The sequence below is a fragment of the Chiroxiphia lanceolata genome, chromosome Z, assembly GCF_009829145.1.
Source record: "Chiroxiphia lanceolata isolate bChiLan1 chromosome Z, bChiLan1.pri, whole genome shotgun sequence".
Taxonomy (NCBI): domain Eukaryota; kingdom Metazoa; phylum Chordata; class Aves; order Passeriformes; family Pipridae; genus Chiroxiphia; species Chiroxiphia lanceolata.
The window spans coordinates 33,398,794-33,419,339 of NC_045671.1; the positions used below are offsets into that span (position 1 = coordinate 33,398,794).

Below are 20,546 nucleotides of genomic sequence, written 5' to 3' on the forward strand. Positions count from 1 at the left end.
TCTTTCTCTTTCTCTTTCTCTCTATCAAAAAAAAAAAAGAGAACATGATTCTTTAGTGAAACTGCTCACAAGCAGTGGCAGAAAAATACAGATGCTTTTAGAATGGGATATCTACATTAACTTATAGCCTGCGAAGAGCTTGAATGGTCTTATAGTGAACACAAAGCAATTTTCTATGTAGCTGCTGTGTCAGGAGCTTTGAGTTATCCTTTATCTCACTCTAAACATGACTGTTACAGTGCTAGAACTGAAATTTAATTACTGACAATATCTTTCAATATCTTTTTTAAGCAGCAAAAGTCAAAGGTTTATTTGGAGTCTCCCTAGAATTTTCATGAATTCATAGAATTCTCTACGTAGGAATTCTTGTATTTGCAAAAATTTCTTCAAAAGTTCTAAATCCTCATAGTTGTTGAGGGAAGGGGTTGTGTTTGAAAGCAGAATGTTTGATTTCTGTCTCTTTATTTTCCCCAGATACTGACATAACCATGATAGAAGACAAAGGTCCACGAGTGGCTGACTATTTTGTAGTGGCAGGGCTCACTGATACAGATACGGCAACCCTGCTGGACCAAGAAATAAGCCGACATGAAACAAAGTCAACTGGTCCAAAGGCTCCAATTACTGACATTGCTGTGATAATTAAATCAGCTGGTGAAACTGTCCCAGAGGGATACACCTGTATTGAAGCCACTCCTACAGCCCTTCAAGCCAACTTAAACTATGGAAGTCTGAAGAGTCCTGAACTTTTTCTTTGCTACAAGAGAGGGCGGGACAAACCACCACTTACTGACATCGGGTGAGATTTCTACCACAGTTCACTTCCTTCTTCAGTAATGATCAAATCTTACTCTTCATAGGTGATGATGAAAACAGATGTAAGAAAACTTTTTAAAAATGCACTGTTTGAATCTGGAATAGGTTGAACAAAATGTCAGTCTTCTAGTGAACTTATCTTTTTTAAAATTAATGGTAATGTTTTAGTTTAGAAGATGAGAGGGAGAGAGAGTGATGAAACAAAGCAAATATGAGAAATCAAGTTCTCTGCTGCAGTTTTATGAAAAGTGAGAAAATAGCACAAAATTTATTTATAGAAATTATATAGTCCAAATCCAGAAATATTAACATGCTTAATCTGAAAACAATGACTTTGGGAGACAAAAAAATTATCACCTTGTGGAATTCAATTTAATGCTTCTAGTAAAAGATACAACTTAAGAATGTATAAGGACATTTTAGAACTACTGGGGATATAATGAGAAAGAGCAAACAGAGCATGGATGAGGATGCTATTATGATTATGGCAAAATAAGGAATGCATATGTTTTTCCTTAGTTATTAAAAAAATAGTAAACAATAGTGTAAAAGTCATACATCTCTATGTAAACTATCATAAGTTTAGTTTTTTTCATTTATAAGCTTAAATGCATTAGGCGTAAAGCCTATGTATGCCATTTTTTGCCTACAGTTTGAGTGCCAACTGATAAGCAGGGTCCAGTCAGGAGAAGACTGACACTGAAATCTTAGTAATGAAAGTAGTTTCATGGTAAGACAGTTTTCTGTAAGGGTTACAGTTCAAGTTAAATAATTAACCTGATACATTCTAGTTTCTGTTCATCTTGGTCATCTAAACTATGTTCTAATTGTCTTCAGCGAAACTGATTTTTAAAATAATCTTTTCCTATGGGTGCAACTGGCACTGCGAGAAGACATATTGCAGTCTGAAGTTATTATTTCAATGGTTTGTCAAGCTTCAGTAGTTCTAGCAGAAGGAGGAATTTTTACAGTGAGTGATTCCTCAAGGGAATTCCTGTCCTCAAGGGAATTCCTGAACAATCAGTCTTCAGCATGTGGCTCTAAGGAAGCAACTTGACTAGCACATTTATCTTTGTGTCTCCCACAACCTTAGGAACTTGAATGCTTGGGTAGATTTTGTGGGGAATGCCTGTTAAACAAAATAGGCAGATAATTGGCTAAGATGATGATATTTGGCAAATAGTATTTCTAGTTAATATTTGATCTTCTTAGGGTGTCACACCTAACACGTCGTGGGAGACTTTTCTTTCTGAGCAATGATGCATATTTTCCCCCTGCTGTTCCTCCTGTTTTGCAACTATGTGCAAGAGATGGTTAGAGCAATCCTTTTTTTTTGGTATCTGTAAATTCCAGTGTGTTCAAATGAAAGTGGAGTTTCAGCAAGAGATGTATGCACAGTCTGAAGGCTAGTTGATGCTGTTCTCTGTTATTTTAATTAAAAACCCAAGTGAGACAGAATATTTTACCTTTAAGCCTGTCTGACATGCTAAGTGAACATAGCAGGTAGAGAAAGAGTACATCTCTTGAAAGGGTGAAATGCATAGTCTTGTGTCAAGGTTGCTGGTATGTGTATAAAAATGAGTTATGTTGTAGTCCAAGCATTCAGATGATTCTTGATAAGTGTTTGTGTGTGTCTGTATTTCTTTCTGCTAGGGAAAGTACTTAAATGCTGTTTGGAGAAGAGGGAGGTTGGGGCTATGCTCTACTATTTCTCTGCTATGTCCTTGTGTTCTGTATTTCTGTGCCCTCCATCCTCATTCCTTCGTAATTGTCCACTGGTTCTTAAACTTAAGTGTCTGTAATCTGCTAGAGTGACTTCCTGCTGCAGGTGCTTGCTTGCATATAGTTAGGCCATGTGCCATGCCTCTGGATGTTGCATTTCCCAGAATTAATTGGATTAATTAGTTGGAGAAAATATTAGTTGGAAATTATTTGGAAAAATAAAGGTTTGATCCCAGGATAAGAGATCTCTAAGATCCTATTCCTACATATAGTTGTAAAATCTACTATCTTAAGCTTATATATCTATGAAATAATTCAGCTACAGTCATTCCATTGCTTTCCTAATTGATTGTTTTGCTGATGTTCCAGAAATAGACAAGAACTGAGATTTGAGATTTGTTTTGGTTTAGGTGTGTGAGACTTTGAAACAAAATTTCACCTCTCTTTGTTTTACACTTGAGTTAGGGATATGCTAGAGCTCCTGCACTTCTTTTTTAAATAATGCAAAAGTTAGGTATCTTGCGTTGTGTAAAGAAAGAATTGCATATTTATTTGTTTTTTTAAAAACTTTTTTTTTCAGATTAGTATGGGAAGCTTTAGTTTGCTTAGTGATTCTGTGCTAAGGACCCTTGGGGTTCTGGGTATAAGGACCCTTGTAATTCCTGTTATACCTGTTTTCTGAAAGTCTGCAGGAGTATCAATTGAACAAATGATTTTTTTTTTTGCTGAAGATGTATTTCAAAAAAGAAAGTGAACTCAAATTTCAAGAAACTGGAAACTGGAAGATGTTCTTAACAACGAGCATCTTCCATTGTTTCTGAAATCTCACCGGTGTGACAACTGCAGCTGGGTGTTCAGAACAGCTTAGGGTGAGACTAACGGTGAAACTAATTACTTGTTTGTTTAGACAAATAGTAATAGTGATGGCAGTAGAAATAAAAGATAAGTCCATCTTTTCCCTTTGCTTGACCTACCACTTCTCTGACACTCCTGCTGCCTAGTATATTTATATCAGTCCCTTTATTATTCATTACTTGCAAAACTCCTTATCTTAAATGAAAGAGGAAGAGGTGTTATGAAGGCTTACTTTGCGTAACAGCTGTGAGAGGCAGAAATATGGTTGGACATAGAGGACAAGTCAAACTGGACAGCAGCCCTAGACACAATGCAATTTGCAACAGTCAACCTGTTTTGAAATGGTTTTCCAGAAGGAAAGGTTTCTGTGGTTTAAGGTTTTTAACTCAACAGGCACAATAAGGTAGTATTTCTTCTTTTGTCTGATGCATTGAAGTATACCTTTACATCAGTAAAACTGCTCATGAGAGAACTTCCATGTACAAGGTCAAACAGCCTTACAAAGAGAGGATAAGTTTTTTTTGGTCTTTCTTACAAAGAAGGGACCTAACATCTAGAGTAAGCTTTATATTTTATATATAAGTTTATATTTTGCTTGAAATGAAACTGTATTGAAGTTGATAAAATATTGTAGCAAATAATGTGTACTTAGGATCGAAGCCAAACTGTACGCTTAAAGAAGCAGGAAACAAATCTTAACCCTAATCAGTACAAATTAATCAAAGGCAGATGCTGGGAAATAGGAACAAGTAGGAATAAACTTACACTGTCAGGGAGGATGTTACTTATAAATGGTGCCATGTTCAATATTTCATGCATCACTTCTAATTGCTTTTCTCTGAATCATTAAAACCATTGTTTAATTTGAGTGATCCATGTGTGGTGGTTTTCTTCCATTTGCTTGCAAATACAATACCATACTGCAGTACTGTGCATGAGGTCAAGAAATGGTGTGGGTTTAATAATACTGCTCCAGTGTATATGTAGAAGTGAGTGTTGCTTTCATTTTCATTTTGCTTTTGAGGAGAGGTGACCCCACTGTTACAGTCTTGAACACTGGTCAGGCCCTTAAGTATTTTTCTGAGAATACTTGCAAACTTACTAAACTGAACTGCTAGAATTGTCTGATTAATGCCGTGTTCCTTGTCAAAAGCTATCAGCTGACAGACGTTTCTGGAAAAATTTTGTATTTTGGATTTTCTTTAAAATACATGAAACTGAAATGAAATGGAATTGAAACTTCTGTTTGGTGACTGCTCTGTTAAAATTTTCTTCAGATTAAGATTCTGATTGCCAGTGATGTGAAAAGTTCATGTAAATTCTTTATGCACAATGAACGCGGCCTGAGAGCTGCTGCCATTGTAGTGGTTGGTATTCTGTTTTGTTGGGTTTTTTTAACTTTGTGAAGCGGGTAACCCAATAAAAAGTGCAAAATACATGTTCTTCCAGAACATTACTTAGTTTAGAAATAATATAATTAGCATGTGCTTTCTCCGTACATATCTTGGTAGGTAGTATATTAAAACTAATGTTGCAGCTTGGAAATGCTGGTATTATGCTGGTTTTGAGCCTGAGATTACACATTGTTTTAAATGTAGCAAATCTGATTATCAGACTCTCTACAACTGAAACCCTTTTTGAAGATTATTGTCCTCCATGAACTAGTTGAGTAAATTTCTGAGGCAGTCTGGGAGCTACATCAGTATGCTCCCAACTCATGTGATTTCTTTGCTTTTTTAAAGTATTCTAATTCATGTATATCATCAGTGCTATAACAAGATACGTGTTCGTTCTCTTGAGTCAGAATAAATAGTAACATTTGTATATTCCAGTTTAAAGATGGAAATAGTATTTAAGTAATATTGAAAGTTTAATCATATATATTTTTTTTAAAGTTCTGGGAATGGTTGGATGTGAAAAAACTTTCTTTTTTTTTGGCTTAGACATGTAACTTTTTGAAGTTTTCAAATACATACTTACTTGTAATCTGTCGAACGTTTAACCAAGAGTATTTTGAGACAGTAAATATGTATTGCCTGCTTATTTTTTTTGTAAGGTTGTGAGGGACTACATGTGGAAAGCTGGAGATCACAAAATACAAGGTTTTAATTTATTACCTTTATCCTTAATCTTGTAATGATGAAAACTGATTTGCAAGTGGCAATTACTGTGTACATATTGCAGAGAGCCAAGCAAATGGAACCATTGGTTACTTGGGTGTGGAATGGGAGATAAAGCTTGCCCTATAATAGCACCTGTGCATTAAAAATGTTCAGTGATGTTTGTTTTGGCTTCCACATTTCTTCTCATAGTAACTTCTTACTAGCTTTATGTTTGGAAAAGAAAAGCTTTAGCTCATTTAGCTGCTGTGAAACTGTAAAGGATTTTTTGTTTTTTTGCTAAGAATACAGTGATGTAAACTAGTGATCTTGCTAAAAAAATCCAAGCACCATGTGAATGTTGTTGTACAGCCACATAAGATATATTCTGCTTTCTAGGAGTACAGTCAACTGTACTTATTATTTCTTCCTTCTCTGTGGAGCAGAGTATTAGTTTCTTTCCTTGCCCCATTGTCCTAAGGAGTGTTATTCAAACTGTGAATGTCAATTATTACTGTATTTGGATTAATTTTTTTTCTGGAAAAATTCATCTAGGAAGCAGTCTACTTTGTTCTTTTCCAAGACTATTTCTTAAAAACAAACCAAACCAAAGCCTACCAAAAAAACCTCTCCAAAAACCCCTAAAATAAAACAGCAAAACCCCAAACACAACCAATTAGAAACAAAGCCCCAAACCAAAACAAAAAACTCTACCCACAAAAAAAACAAAAAAAAACAAAAAAAAACCAGAAAAAGACAAATTTTAAATGACTTATCAGACATTTTAGTGATGAAATTGTCAGGTGTCATATGTGCAAGCAATGTAAAGTTTACTTTGTATTTATTTTTCATTCATAGTGTAGCATTCCTACTAGTTGTATAACTAAATCCTTTTCAATGTGGCTTGATTTTTTTTTTTTTTTCCCCATAATTGTCATTTGTTCCCACAGAGAATATTTTGGAGCAGTTTCTTTAACCTCAAGTGCTGCATGATGAAAGACAATATATAAAATGCACATTAGAAAGTCGCAGTGATGACGTAGGGTGCTAATGCATGGACAGTTTCTTTGAATTTGTCCAAGTAACTTCATATATATTTGAATGCACATAATATCTTGTTTTCTTCATGTCTGCAGAGTTCTGTATGAAGGGAAGGAACGCATAATTTCAGGCTGTGAAGTGATTCAAGCTACTCCTTATGGTCGTTGTGCTAATGTGAACAACAGCTCAGCTTCTTCTCAGCGGATCTTTATCACATATAGAAGGGCTTCTCCAGTACGACCTCAAAATTCATTGGCAGTGACAGATATCTGTGTTATTGTTACCAGCAAAGGAGAAACCCCTCCTCATACATTCTGTAAAGTTGATAAGAATTTAAACTGTGGTATGGTGAGTATTTATAAGCTTGAGTTGCTTTTTTTTCTCTATTTTGTTTAACTCCACAAACACACCTAAAGGAGTAGCTTCTTGAACTCTTCTTAGCACTGTTATAATTGTGTTCTATCACTACATCGTAATTCATTCTTCATACCATGTGTGAGACTTCAGTTTTGTTACTTTGATTTCCTTTCTTGTTGGAAATTACTGTTTTATACTGAATACTCACTACTTCTGTTTGCATACGCATGTCTAGGTGTATTTAGGAGTAGTGCACTGGAATTTTAATTTTTTTTTATTATCTCTCCCCCACCATTTGGTGATGCTGACACTCAGGATGAATCAGAAACACCTTCTTCTCGGTTGTTAATAATGCCTGTGTTACTAAGACATTGTAAGAATGATAATGCTTGCAGTTTCTCCATGTACTTTGCTTTAATTGGTTCTCTTTTACTTAGTCTGTTTTGCATTTAGTTGACTCAGGCTGGAATAAGTGGGGTTTTTGAATGGTAGAGCATGTTTAGACAAACTGCAAAAATACTGTGTTGATAACCAGTTTATGGAAGTATGATAGAAGCTTCAAGTGATGATGATTAGAATTTCACTTCCCCTAACGAGGTTCCCATAAGATTCTAATTTTAAATAACCATAAAAATGTGAAGCTGCAAATTGAGCTGCTTCACTTTTACTTGTTCTTTTGTTGGAATAAATCAGAGTAGTGTGGTGGTGTCGTTATTTTATGTAAATCCTGTAATCTCTCAAAAATGAGAGAAGGGTGAATTCTCATTTTTATCATTTACATGCACTCAGCTGCCAACCATATTCTGTAACGCTTTTTATTAAATTGTCTGACTTGTTTGTAAGTGGGAATATATACAAATGCTTATGTTTGATTTCTGTTGCCTATTGTTATCTTTGCTGGTTCTGAGATGAAACTTTTGTCTTCCAGTGGGGTTCCAGTGTATACCTTTGTTACAAGAAGTCTGTGCCAGCTTCTAACTCTTTAGCGTATAAAGCTGGTACGTAATTTTAGAAGCTGTCTAAACAGAAGGATTCAAATGCTTTGTTGAAATAAAGTAATAGTTTAGTAATAAAGCACCATCTGTCAGAATTTTGTTCTTAGAGGATGTCAGTTGAAATTAACTCCTATAATGCCTTCTTTGCTCTCCTCACTTTTTCTAGGGAAAAGAAAAGTCTTAATAGGAATAGCATTTTCCTGTATTATTTTAGTTCTTATCATGGCTTGGTAGCTTAGGAGCTTTAGCAGAAATCTTAGCAAATATTTCAGACGAAACAAAACTTGTGTTGGTGGTATTGGAGAAGGACTAACTAAAAATTCTGTTCAGCCTTACTCATATTTCTTTTTGTGTGTCAACATCTTTAATTTAAGTTGAAAGTTAAATATGTTTCTTCCCTTCAGTTCCACGACTATTCTGTTGTTCCTTATTTGAGGAGATTGAAAAATATTCTGAACAATAAATGACAAGTCTGGCTTTTGTAAGTTTTTTAATGTGTTGCTACAGATTTCTTTTTGGTTTTGAGGAAACCAAAAAAACTTTCAGAAGTGTTTCTACTCAGCACTAAGTGCACCAAATTCCTTTGATAGGAGTAAACTACCAAACAGAAGTGGAAAGCATAGGTAATGAAGTCTGTGTACCATAAAACAAGCTAGATGAGCAGCAATAGTAAACCAATGCTTATGTGCCTGTTTTCTACCAGCAAGAGTTATATACCTGAAGGCTGAATAAACAATTTGTTGAAACTGAACATACTGAGAGCAGAAAATGCAGACAGTCATCTAGTTCATCCTATTTTCAGTGAAGGTATTACTGCGGTCTTCACAGTAGATAATCACTTTCTTCATAGGAATTTCTTGTAATAAAATCCATTCCAGTGGCACATTTAAATAGCACATCAACCTGACTGGTTTGGTAAAATCAATCAGTATTCATACACTATTTTCAAGTGATTGTTACTTGGATCACTTAGTCTTACTGTCAAATGAGAGACTTTCTTCTTTGCAGATGTAATCTTAAATTATGAAGTCCAGATAACCATCAGATGTAGCTGTATATTGTGGAAAATATATTGCTTACATTATTTAGGGCTTACAGAACAAATGTACTTACTTTTCCTTTTCCCATTCTTAAGGCTTAATTTTCAGATACCCTCAAGAGAACTATGAATCATTCCCACTGTCAGAATCTGTTCCTCTCTTCTGCCTTCCCATGGGAGCCACTATTGAGTGCTGGGACCCTCAAACCAAGTATCCACTACCGGTGTTCTCAACATTTGTACTGACCTGTTCTTCTGCAGAAAAGGTATGGTTCCACACTGTGAACTCATTTTTTTTTTTTTATTTCAGGTGGCTGCTATGGAGATAAATAGAGATTGTTTCTTTTGTATTTTAGAAATACTATAAAAGAAATTGTTAAACACCTCTTTTCTAAAATTGTATTTCTTAAGCCTTCGTGTAAGATGAAACTAAACCAAACAGGAAGTAGCTGGAAGCGTATTTGCTGTTTTAGTCCCATGTAGGCTGAATCATATACCCTTAATAAAACTAAAACTCACAGCACATGGATTTCTCTGTTGATTCAAGGAAGGAGTTTCTGGGAATGGAATTGTACTCTGCATGTAAAAGAGAACTTAGGACGTGTGTTAGCAATGTTTAAGTTGTTAAGAGTTTTCATATTGTTACCTTAAAAGCCACTTCTTTGTGAATTTGTGTAGTTGGGTTCTGCAGGTATCTATGCACATGAATTGGAAACTAGTTACCAGAAAACAGCAGGGCAGGAAGAGGAACCATATGTGCCGAGAGGTGAATATGTGAAAGGCTCTAATGATGTCCCAAGACTAGTGATCCTTCTGAATTTGTATGAAGTGACAGATTCAGAACACGATCTGTTTTCTGAATAAGAAGGCTGTATAAGGCCACCAGCACACACAGGCACCAAAAAGGTGTCGCATGACTTGGCCCACATGTGGGAAAGGCAGTGTCTGCTATACATAGAGACTATGGGATTATAAGTACATCTGATGAAGCAAGGGAGCCCTAGTTTAGGGTTGATCTCTCAGCTTTTGTTTCAGCTTGCCAACTGTGTATGTCTGTGTGTGTGTGTGTGTCTGTGCCTGTGTGTGTGTGAACTGCATATGGGAATAAGTGATTTTAATGCGATTATCTCTCTGTGGCTAATAAACAGCAGTTTGGCTCTGTTAGTGATAACAGCTCAACTTCCACTCTGTCTCAGTCACCTAATAGGAAATTTATATTCTTTTCCATTTCCAAATAGAAAAAAGATATTTCTCCAGAATATTAATACTTCCTTTGCAAGGAAGGATGCAGTATTTTTCTTTCCCTGTTCTTCTTTTGCTAAGCTTGGCAGAATAATTCAGTTAATATTGAAACTTTGAAAAATAGGAAGGGAATATTTGCCATGGTCTGAGGGGGGATGGAGCCGTAACACAGCACGGATGGATCCAGACACAAGGTAGAGGTGCAAATGGAACACTTTATTGAGGGGTGTAGGGGTTTTATGAGTTTCAAGTGGGGAAAGGGCTAGAATATGGGGTGGAGCATGAGACAGACAAACGGAGGAACAAATCGGGGTAGGGACACAGGCAAAGGGGGAGGAACGTGGGAGGAACCGGGGAAGGAAAGGGCAAATGGTAACTGTCTCCTCTCTGCAGCTTCTTCAGCCTATCACAGAGGGGAGCGGGGAAGCAGGGAAGTGGGCATGCCTGGACATGCCCAGGAAGTACAAATCCTGGGGAAACATACAATGTGTATATTTATAAACACATAAGAACTGTAAAGTCTGTATCATAAAGTTCTGTCAATTGCTGTATGTTTTTCTCCATGCCTGGAACCTCTCCCATCCTGAATCTTGTTCCTTCACAAATATTAGAAAAGGTTTAGCTTGATAAAATGAGTGAAGTCAAAGCTGGAATAATTTTATTGCTTAGTTTGGTAATGATGGGGGAATTTATTGAACACAAACATTTCATGAGGGTTGGAGGTTTGAGGGATTTTTGATTTTGTTTTTTTTTTCTTTTACCCTCACGGTTAATAGATAGAGTTTTGTCACAGCGTGCAGTTTGCTTCCTTGCCTTTCAAGTTACTGAGTATGAATACTTTATTGAGGAAAGTGCAGTGAAAATCGGGAAGAGAGGCACAAGAGTCCAAAGTATTTTGTTTATAAGGGTGCTTTCTCTGTTACATAAATGAAAAGTCATTTCATAAGCTACCAGCAAAAGCACTATAGTGTGTGCAAATATGAAGGACTTAAGGATGCTTCAGAAGTTTTAACCTGTTAAATACTCCTGTTAAATACTGAGTCTGCTTCGCTGTTTTCCTTCATCTTTTAGGTATATGGTGCTGCTATTCAGTTTTATGAGCCGTATCCCCGGGAGCTGCTAACAGAAAAACAGCAATCGCAGCTGGGTCTCCTGACAACTGTAGAGAGGAAAGTGATTACTTCCAAGTCCATCAATTCAAACAAATGCATCTGCCTTCTCTCACACTGGCCTTTCTTTGAAGCATTTCGAAAATTTCTTATGTTCATCTATAAACTGTCTGTCTCTGGACCTCATCCTCTTCCCATTGAAAAGTATGTAGAACATTTCTCCAGTTGTTGTGGGAATGTAGTTATCAGCTCAAGAAATCATGTGATTTATGGATGTCACACTTGCCTAGTTGGTATAGTTGATGCATCATCTTGCTTCCACTGTTTAGCTTATTTTGTACTGATAGAAATTATTGCTGCTTCTGTTTAATAGTACTGGCTCTTGCACCACCAGCAAAGTTAACTGGATTTTACTTTGACTTTTCTGTTAAAATATGTTAAGTATGTTTACCTTTCTTTGAGCTACATCAAACACAGAAAATGGCTGAGCTGTGATACATGCTACATTTGCAGTCCTGCATTTTAGCTTAATACGTATAAACTCAGGGATGCTGTACAGTAGCAATGAATATGTGTGTCCAAGCACTGCAACTAATGCAGATTGTTTCTCTGTGTGTCTGTGTGCATGTAAAACCTCTGCAGAGGATGCTTATCAGGGTCCTAAAAGTTTACTGAAATACAATGGTACTTTCCAAACTGTTAGATCTTTGGCAGTGAGGTATGTAGCTCCTCCTAGTAAAGTCTCGTTAGAAACTATAGAGTGGAGTTAGGCTGCCTGGGGTTTTAAATGGCTTGCCTAGATGCCCTTGTGTTCTTACCTTTTGCTTACATATCTGAAACTGTCAGTATTACTCACATTTCATGCTTGGAAATTGAATAGAGATTCTTTGTTTTGGTTTGCGTAAATAGGCTCTTAAATGTATCAAAACGGTAAATAAATCTTAACAGCCTTTCTAAAACATGGTACAGTATTAATTCCAAAACGTGGTTAACATTGTTTTCAGTCTCTCCTTAATCCCCAGTGGTGGTTTTCTAACATCTTGTCTACTTTGCAGGCATATATCCCATTTTATGCACAATATACCTTTCCCTTCACCACAAAGGCCAAGAATTCTTGTGCAGGTAAGCCAAACGTTTGCAACCATTTTTAACTACAGTAATGGCAAACTTTCTTTCTTGCCTTTGGTTTCTTTCTTTAGGCTTTTTGCTTGGCTTTGAATACCCACCTGCTGGAAGGGAACAGGGAGGAGATGATTGGGTTGGCCTTCTTTCTCATTGATATAAACCTGGGACAAGTTAGCAAAGGAGACAGTTTCAGGCTTTAGGTGGTGTAGATGGCAGCAGTGTCCTCCTTGCACTTCTAAACTTTCTGCCTCGTACTACCCTTTCATTTTATAGGCACCATTTGTGTTACCTCACTGGTAGGGTTGTTTTCTATCTTTCCCTCACTTGTCCACCCACTGCTGTGGATCAGAGTCTAGTCCCCTGGGACATTTTCTCTTGTGTTCCTCTGTTTTAATCACCTGGCAGCCAGTAGCGTGTCCAACACTGAATCACAGACAATTTTCTATAATTCTGAGAATTGTTTCAGTGACTGATACAAGCTCTGTTCACCTAGTGACCATGAGTCCCAGAGGTTGTCTCTGGTACATGACATTGTGTCTGTCTGCCAGGCAGTTCATGAAATTATGGATATACATTTGTATTGGAATATTATACTGTATTAACTTTGGAGTTGTCCATACCAATCGCATACTACTTTGTGTTTCAGCTTTCTGCCCATGATGCATTAATATTGTCACAGCCAGTTTCTACACCATTGCCATTAAGGTATCATTATTAATGCTTTAAATGTATGCTACTTGAAAAATTCAGAGACAAATAGGAGTCAGTCATAGAAGGAAGTCAAATATTACTGCAGTATCATTAAACATTCTAACCAGAAAGTTCAGTATGCATTTATAATGTTATAGAGTGTTGTCGTCTGACATAGGTGTGTCCATTTTGGAAGTGTAATATCACTAATTATCCTGAAATAAATATAAATTACCAGATTATTGTAGGAACTATGAAGGAATAAGAAGGTGTCTATGAGGAAACAAATACATGTATTTAAAGATCCTGTATTTCAGAACCGGTGTAATAAGCAATTTTATTTTTTTTTAGTAGTATAGAGACTGTTGTTTTGGTTTTTCTGCTTTTTTGGATCCAAGAGAGATAATTACGTCGAATAGTTAGGTGAAATCTTTGAAAGTGCAAATGCAGACATTTCAGAAATTCAAAAGTACACCTAAAAATTGTATTTGTGATTGGAGGTTGATGCAGTCTCTGTGGATACTGCTTGGGTCTTCTGGGTTGGAGCTCCCTATGATAGTGACATGAGGTTTTGTTTCAATGGTTTTGTTGATTTTTGGTTTGTCTTTAAGTTAAAAACCAAAATATTCTCCCTTTTTATTCTTCCTACCCCAAAACATTATTGTGTAATATTCTTTATTTATCATGTTTAATTCATATTCATATTCATATTTAATCACATCTGTTGCACAGGTACTTGAGTGAGAAATCACAGCCAGCCACCAAATTGCAAAGTAACTTGTAAACGCTTTTCTAAGGACAGATTTTACACCCCTGTGCTCTAATAGATCTCATTGCAATTCATAAATGCATACAGTCCAAACAAATGAAACGGAGTCTAAACTGTAGAAACTAAAGGCTTTTTGCTATCAAAATGATGGATTAATTTTGCTTGACTCACATTAGAATTTGATACTGTGATTCTAAGATCAGAATGTTCTGATGAACTACAGTTAATGATTTTTGCCTGAGGTAACCCATCATATGAAACTACTGGTGTTTGTCTTTTTGAATTAACCAGTTGGATGTGTTTAACTGTTACGAAGACAAGATGCCTGGGTATCTATGAGAAAGAGTGCCATAAACAACACAAATTCAGCAGTTGCATGGCTTAGTGTATCTTTCTTTAGCAGTAGAATTTGAATTTAGGTTACTTTGTGGTAGTGTAAGTCTTACGATGACATGAGAGCTGTTAGTTAGTTAAGTATTTGATGTGTGGTAATATTAGTACCATTCAACTAGTTGATTCCAAACAGTTGTCAGAAGTTTAATAGAAGTGACTTTTTTTTTAAAACCTGATAACATTCTTCTTTTCTTCCCCTTTCCCATGCACTCCTTAGTGGAGCAAACTTTAGCACTCTGCTTATGAATCTTGGACCAGAGAACTGTGCCACTCTGTTACTCTTTGTATTATTAGAAGGCAAGATCCTGCTCCATTCTCTTAGACCAGCTGTGTTGACAGGAATTGCTGAAGCTGTAGTAGCTGTAAGTACGAAGTGTTCTGTACAGCAAGGAGAGAAATTGGTTTAAACACCACAGTTGTTACAGGGCTTTTTTAAGTTAAAATTACTGATGTATTAGATGGTAATTTTTCCCAGCAACAGCATTTAATTAAAGTGCTGTAGCTAATAACTATTAGAAAGATCATAATTTTTGCATATCTCACTAAGAGATGTGCTGTATATAAGTGATCAAACTTGAGAACGTTTTTCTGACAGTGTTGCAAAGCTTTTAGCAATTTCATTTTGATGTGCTGCATATAACTTCTTGATTTTTTTTTATACAGTCTCTGTTGTCTTGTTTTAATGCGTTAATTTAATTTTTTCTTCAGATGATATTTCCATTTCAATGGCAATGTCCATATATCCCCCTTTGTCCTTTGTCTCTGGCCACCGTACTCAGCGCACCAGTTCCATTTATTGTTGGAGTTGATTCACGATATTTTGATCTGTACGATCCACCGCAGGATATTGTGTGCATTGACTTAGACACAAATATGGTGTACATGTAAGTTCTGTAGAGATTTTACGTTTATCTGTAGATGGAGAGGTTGCTGAAATGCTCAGGAGATAAAATTGTTAAATGCTCTTTTATCCACTGTGGTTTGTTTCTTACTGTCCACTGTTCTTTTTCTCATTTCTAATGCTTCACCCCAAATTAAAATTTACTAAGTCAAGGATCAACACTTGGTACTTCCTGTAAAAATGTGATGCAGATGTTGCTGTAAATTTAGTAACAATGGTAAGTAACTAGGGAAGGGATTTTCACCCTGTACTTGGCATTGGTGAGACTGCACCTAAAATCCTGTGTTCAGTTTTGTACTCCTTATGACAAGAAAGACATTTTGATGCTGGAGTGAGTCCAGAAGAGGGCAGTGGAGCTGGTGAAGGGTCTGGAGCATGTGTGTTTTTGAGGAGCAGTAAGGGTGCTGGAGTGTTTAGTGTGTAGGAAAGGAGCCTGGGGGAGACCATATTGCTCTTTACAACTGTCTGAAAGGAGATTGTAGTCAGGTGGAGGTCAGCCTCTTCTCCCAAGTAACAGGCAGCAGGATGAAAGGAAATGGCATCAAGTTGCCCTAGATAAGGTTTAGATTGGATTGTAGGAAAACTTCCTTCACTGAAGGTCAGGCATTGGAACAGAGTGCTCAAGGAAGCCATTGAGTCACCAACCCTGGAGGTAGTTAAAAGACATGTAGATGCGTTTCTTGTTTTAGTGGTGGATGTGGTTTCATGGTGGGCTTCACAATGCTGGAACTTGATGATCTTAAAGGCTTTTTTCCATCCTAAACAAACACGAATGCTTTGGGACCCTTCATGACAGATCCTGATGCTGTCTTGGACTTGGACTACTTTATGTTAGTGTTGAAGAAATTTTTCTCAAGTTACAAGGACAAGTTTTTTGTGAGATCAATCAAGCAAAATTTGCTGTCTTAATTCTAAAATATTTTCACATAATTATTAAATTTTTAATACTTTCCTTAAATTGAAGGTATTGCATGAACAGTTTTTTTTGCACCTTCTTGAGGAGAGGTTAATTCAGAGTCTGGTTTTTTGTAATGTGAGTACAAATAACTGAGTTGAAAATTTAGTTTTTTCAGGTGTCTAGTAACTTCTATTAACTACCTTTCTATTTTAAATTAATAAGAGCATAAATAGAGGTATCTGAGCTAGTTCCAGATGAGGGTGAACATCATTAACTAAAGTGCACATCTTTTCTCTGTGAAAATTTAGTTTTACTTAATCTCCCTTTTTTAGTGAGATTTTAAAAAATTAATTAATTAAAATGAAAATTTATTTAAATTTAATTAATTTCAACATTTAATTTTACTTAATGTCACTTTTTAACTCTTGTCTTTTACTTTTACTAGCTTGGATTGGACTTAGTCATTTGATCTGTGGGTTAGTGGAATGCTTGGTTTCTGTTGTCTCAGAAAGACCCTTACTCTATTGAAGCAAATATTTCCTTTATATTACTGATATGCTTTGTTTTATTAGTAAGATTACAGGAAATGGTAAACAGTGGAGCAGATTGGTTTTATGTTTTTTATTTACTTTTTCTTCTGCTTCCCCTAGGTCCCCATTAGAAACACTGCAAAAAGCATTTTCATCACAGTATGGCCCAGTTTGATATATTTGGTATTATGCCACCAAAAGAATAATTATAGGTGTTGTGAAAGAGGAATGCATTGAAGAAAGTCAAAGAAGATAACTTATTTATTTGAAGATATTTGCAATGAAAAATACTTCAGTGTTTGTCTTCATAAGTGGAATGAAAGTTGAAGATTGGGTTGCTGAAAAATAGAATAGAAACAGGAAATTTCGCAGGCAGATAAGGATGTCAAGATTCTGTTGGGATAACTGTTAGAAAGACCAAGTACCAACATTACTTGAATTGGTTGTTGAACTGAAAGTCTATCTGAGACAAACTGGAAAGACTTTTGCACCTTTTCTTTTACTGTTTTAAAAGTCCATTTCTCTTTCAATAGTTAAGTGATCTTTTTCTTTTTTGCTGCCCATTTTGCATTTATCTGTATGACATATTTGGCTCCCAGAGGAATTTGACATCTGTAACATTTGACTTAGGCAAATGTGAGATGTTGGTACCTTCATTATAAAACTTTTTTAACTTGGAGATTAGTGTATCTTTCAGTTTTGCAGATGTGTAAATAAACCCAAATGTCCATAAAGCACTTTTTGTTGAGGATCATAGAGAATTCTGAAATACTATGTTATTAGTGAATAAATATTTATGTTTCATTCAGTTTTATCCACATCTGTTTCTGCCCCTTTTTATTTCAGTGGCAACGCTGCTTGCTTTTTTTTTTTTTGCTTTTTTTTTTTGCTTTTTTTTTTTGCTTTTTTTTTTGCTTTTTTTTTTTTGCCTTTTTTTTTTTGCTTTTTTTTTTTTGCTTTTTTTTTTTGCTTTTTTTTTTTTGCTTTTTTTTTATATGTAAAAGCATTTAACAGCGCTGTTGCTGACCTGGAAAGACTGCTTAATAGAAAAATAACTTTTGAAAAATGCAGTATTTTCTGGTACATCAATCAGTCTGTGTCTTTCTAGAGCAGGTTTGCTGCTATGCTGAAAAATACTGCAGGACTTTTATTCATTCAGTATCTTCCTTAATGCTTTTTTAAATTTTTTTTTTCAACTATCTCTGTGAAAGTTAAAATTGAAAGTTCATTGAATAGCTTTTTTAGGGCAAAGGTTTGATAGCAGGATTTTTTCCTGACATTTTTGGAATGGTACCACTTAAATTATTTATAGGTATGCAATTATTGCAGGGGAAGAATGGGCAAATGCATTTGTAAGCATGCAATTTTTCTTTAACTCCTGAAATTTTGGCTTCCTTCCTAAGATATTCCTGTGTTGATTTGCCAGTAGGGCAAATAATAATGGAACAAGGATCTCAAAAATGCAAAGTGCAAAAGCAACTAGTGACAGTATCAGCTTGGATAGTAATAACTGTTTTGGTCTCATGGCCACAAGGTTTGATATTCTCTCTGTAATAGAGATTCTCCCCCATCTTCTGCCTTCCAGAAAGAGGTGTAAAAGTTCTTGGGATTTACTCCCTACTAATCTCTCTTTATATCCCACTGCTTGAAGGTGGTCTAGCATTTTATCTGTTGTTGTTCTTAAAGAAGATGAGCATTCCTTTAGATAATTTACTCCATTGTTTGATCAACCACATAATTTTCCAACTATGAACTCAATTCCCAGTCTTCCTAGCCCTGTTGAAGATGGGACTGAGTTGCCATAAACATGTTTCAGTGTGCCATATGACCATAAAGTTACCAAATTATCTTCCAGCATTTTGCCATAACAATTTCATGTTGTATTCAGAACTGCCTTTTATTTATACCAATAGCAGTATGGCGCATTAATGGTAGAATAGACTTTGCACAGTAGTTACGTATAGTAACAAGACTGATAGAAAAATCTGAAAGGGAAATCATCTGAAAGGTCTAAATCAAGGCTTAATCTACATATTCCTTATAGACTGGACAAAACTCTACTTATTACTCAATTTATACTGTTCTGTATCTGAGGAAATGAAATTCTGAGTTTTGTCACTCCTGTTTTTTTTCTTTGTAACGAATAGGGACACTGACAAAATTTCAAAATAATGTTTTTTAGGTACTGCCTGCTGTAAATGAAGAAACCTAGGGCTGTTGAGTTCTTCTTTTTTATACTAACTGTATTTTATATGTCCATTTTTTTCTCTCCTGTGTTACAGATCAGATGATAAGAAGAGCACCAACTGGAAGCAGTTTCCCAAAAAGCCATGTAAAAGTCTACTCAGCACCTTAAAGAAACTGCACTCACAGCTGGCAACAGGTGAAATAGAAAAAATAAAATGAATTGTAATTAGTATATAAATGTAAGGACTTCCTTCTATCACATGAGGTGTCAATTTTATTTTTTAGATAATTTTTTTCCTGTGACTTCTTAAAATTTAATCTTTTTTTTTTAGCCTTTACTCATGGTCATGTCCAGCCTCCCATCCACCAGCACCCCCAAGTCCTTCTCAGCAAACATCTGTTCATCCTTCAGCCCGTATTGGCACTGGAGGTTGTCCCAGCCCAGGTTGCAGCATCTTGCACTTGATCTTAGGAGGTTCCCATGGGCCCACTTCTTGAGCATGGCCAGGTTTGGCATCCTGTCCTTCAGGTGTGTCAACCACACCACTCAGCTTGGTGTCATCTGCAAATTTGCTGAGGGTGCACTCTGTTCCTCTGCCTGTGTCATTAATGAAGACATTAGATAACACTGGTCCCAGTACAGATCCTAAGGAACACTACTTGTCACTGATGTCCATCAGGACTCTGAGCTGTTGACCATTACCGTCTGGATGCCACCGTTCAACCACTTTCTTACCCATCTAACAGTCTCTCTGCAGTTCAGAGATGTTGTGGGGGACCATGTCAAAGGCCTTACAGAAGTCCAGATAAATGACATCTGCAGCCCTTCCCTTGTCCACTGATGCAATCACTCCATCATATAAGGTCACTAAGTTGGTCAGGCTGGACTTGCCCTTGGTGAAGCTGTGCTGACTGTCTCAAATCACCTCCCTGTCCCCCATGTGCCTCATCATGGCTTCTAGGAGGATCTGTTCCATGATCTTCCAAGGCACAGATGAGAGGCTTCCACAGAGATTCCAGGGTCCAGTACTAGTGAATTTCTTAGATAATGACTTTTCTACGAGAATAGTGGAGTAACTAAATTTTGACAAAGTATTTTGGCAAAGTAAAAACAAAAACTGACCATCTTCAGCCTAATGACTTGGACAGATAAGGGCAAGGTTCTAAGTGACCTAACAGTTTTCAGCTATTGCTTCTTTCTTACTGTAGATATGTTCTCTCAATCTGGTTCACGGTGTGTTAGGTTACATCATTATGGGAAAGGAGACGATGATAGCCTCATAGATACACAAGATATACAAAATTTGTAAATTCCAGAAGCAGAAGATGGTGGTTTTAGTAATAAAAAGTGTGAAACTATCATTTTCAGCAATACTTGTTGCTGGGTTTTTTTAAGAACGCAAGGGTAAACTCTGAATGTCACCTTTTTGTTTCTACCTTTTGGTGCACTAAAATGTTAGAATTTTTGTTGGAAGAATTGGTTTAGATGCACAGTCTTCAGAACAGGGAAAACGTGGTGTCACAAATGAATGATTTAGGTCACTTAAAGAATGACCAGCAAAGGTGTATCAGTAAAAGCAGGTTTAATATAAAATTTGCGAAAGCACAACAAATTTCAGTACCAAGATTCACTTCATTACTTACTACATGGATAAAGCATGCAAAGGAAAATCGGGTTAGAATCAATGCAGAATGATTTTAACAGGGACTGTTAACTGGCAATGCAAAGGAGCAAGGGAAACCCTACTGCTGAGACAAGAGGTGCAGAGAGGATCCCC

General features: G+C 36.2%; 1 protein-coding gene across 3 annotated transcripts in view; it reads left to right on the forward strand.

Annotated features, from left to right (window-relative positions):
• DENND4C (DENN domain containing 4C) overlaps nt 1-20,546 on the forward strand; it is a 69,853-nt gene that overhangs the window by 16,437 nt on the left and 32,870 nt on the right. For all 3 annotated transcript variants that reach the window (XM_032676080.1, XM_032676081.1, XM_032676079.1), the window contains exons 2-11: nt 475-799; nt 6,629-6,881; nt 7,819-7,888; nt 9,021-9,190; nt 11,238-11,479; nt 12,331-12,397; nt 13,047-13,105; nt 14,470-14,614; nt 14,961-15,136; nt 18,864-18,964. In XM_032676080.1, coding sequence (XP_032531971.1) covers nt 489-799; nt 6,629-6,881; nt 7,819-7,888; nt 9,021-9,190; nt 11,238-11,479; nt 12,331-12,397; nt 13,047-13,105; nt 14,470-14,614; nt 14,961-15,136; nt 18,864-18,964 — 1,594 coding nt within the window. In that variant the 5' untranslated portion in view covers nt 475-488. The remainder of the gene's footprint in view (nt 1-474; nt 800-6,628; nt 6,882-7,818; nt 7,889-9,020; nt 9,191-11,237; nt 11,480-12,330; nt 12,398-13,046; nt 13,106-14,469; nt 14,615-14,960; nt 15,137-18,863; nt 18,965-20,546) is intronic.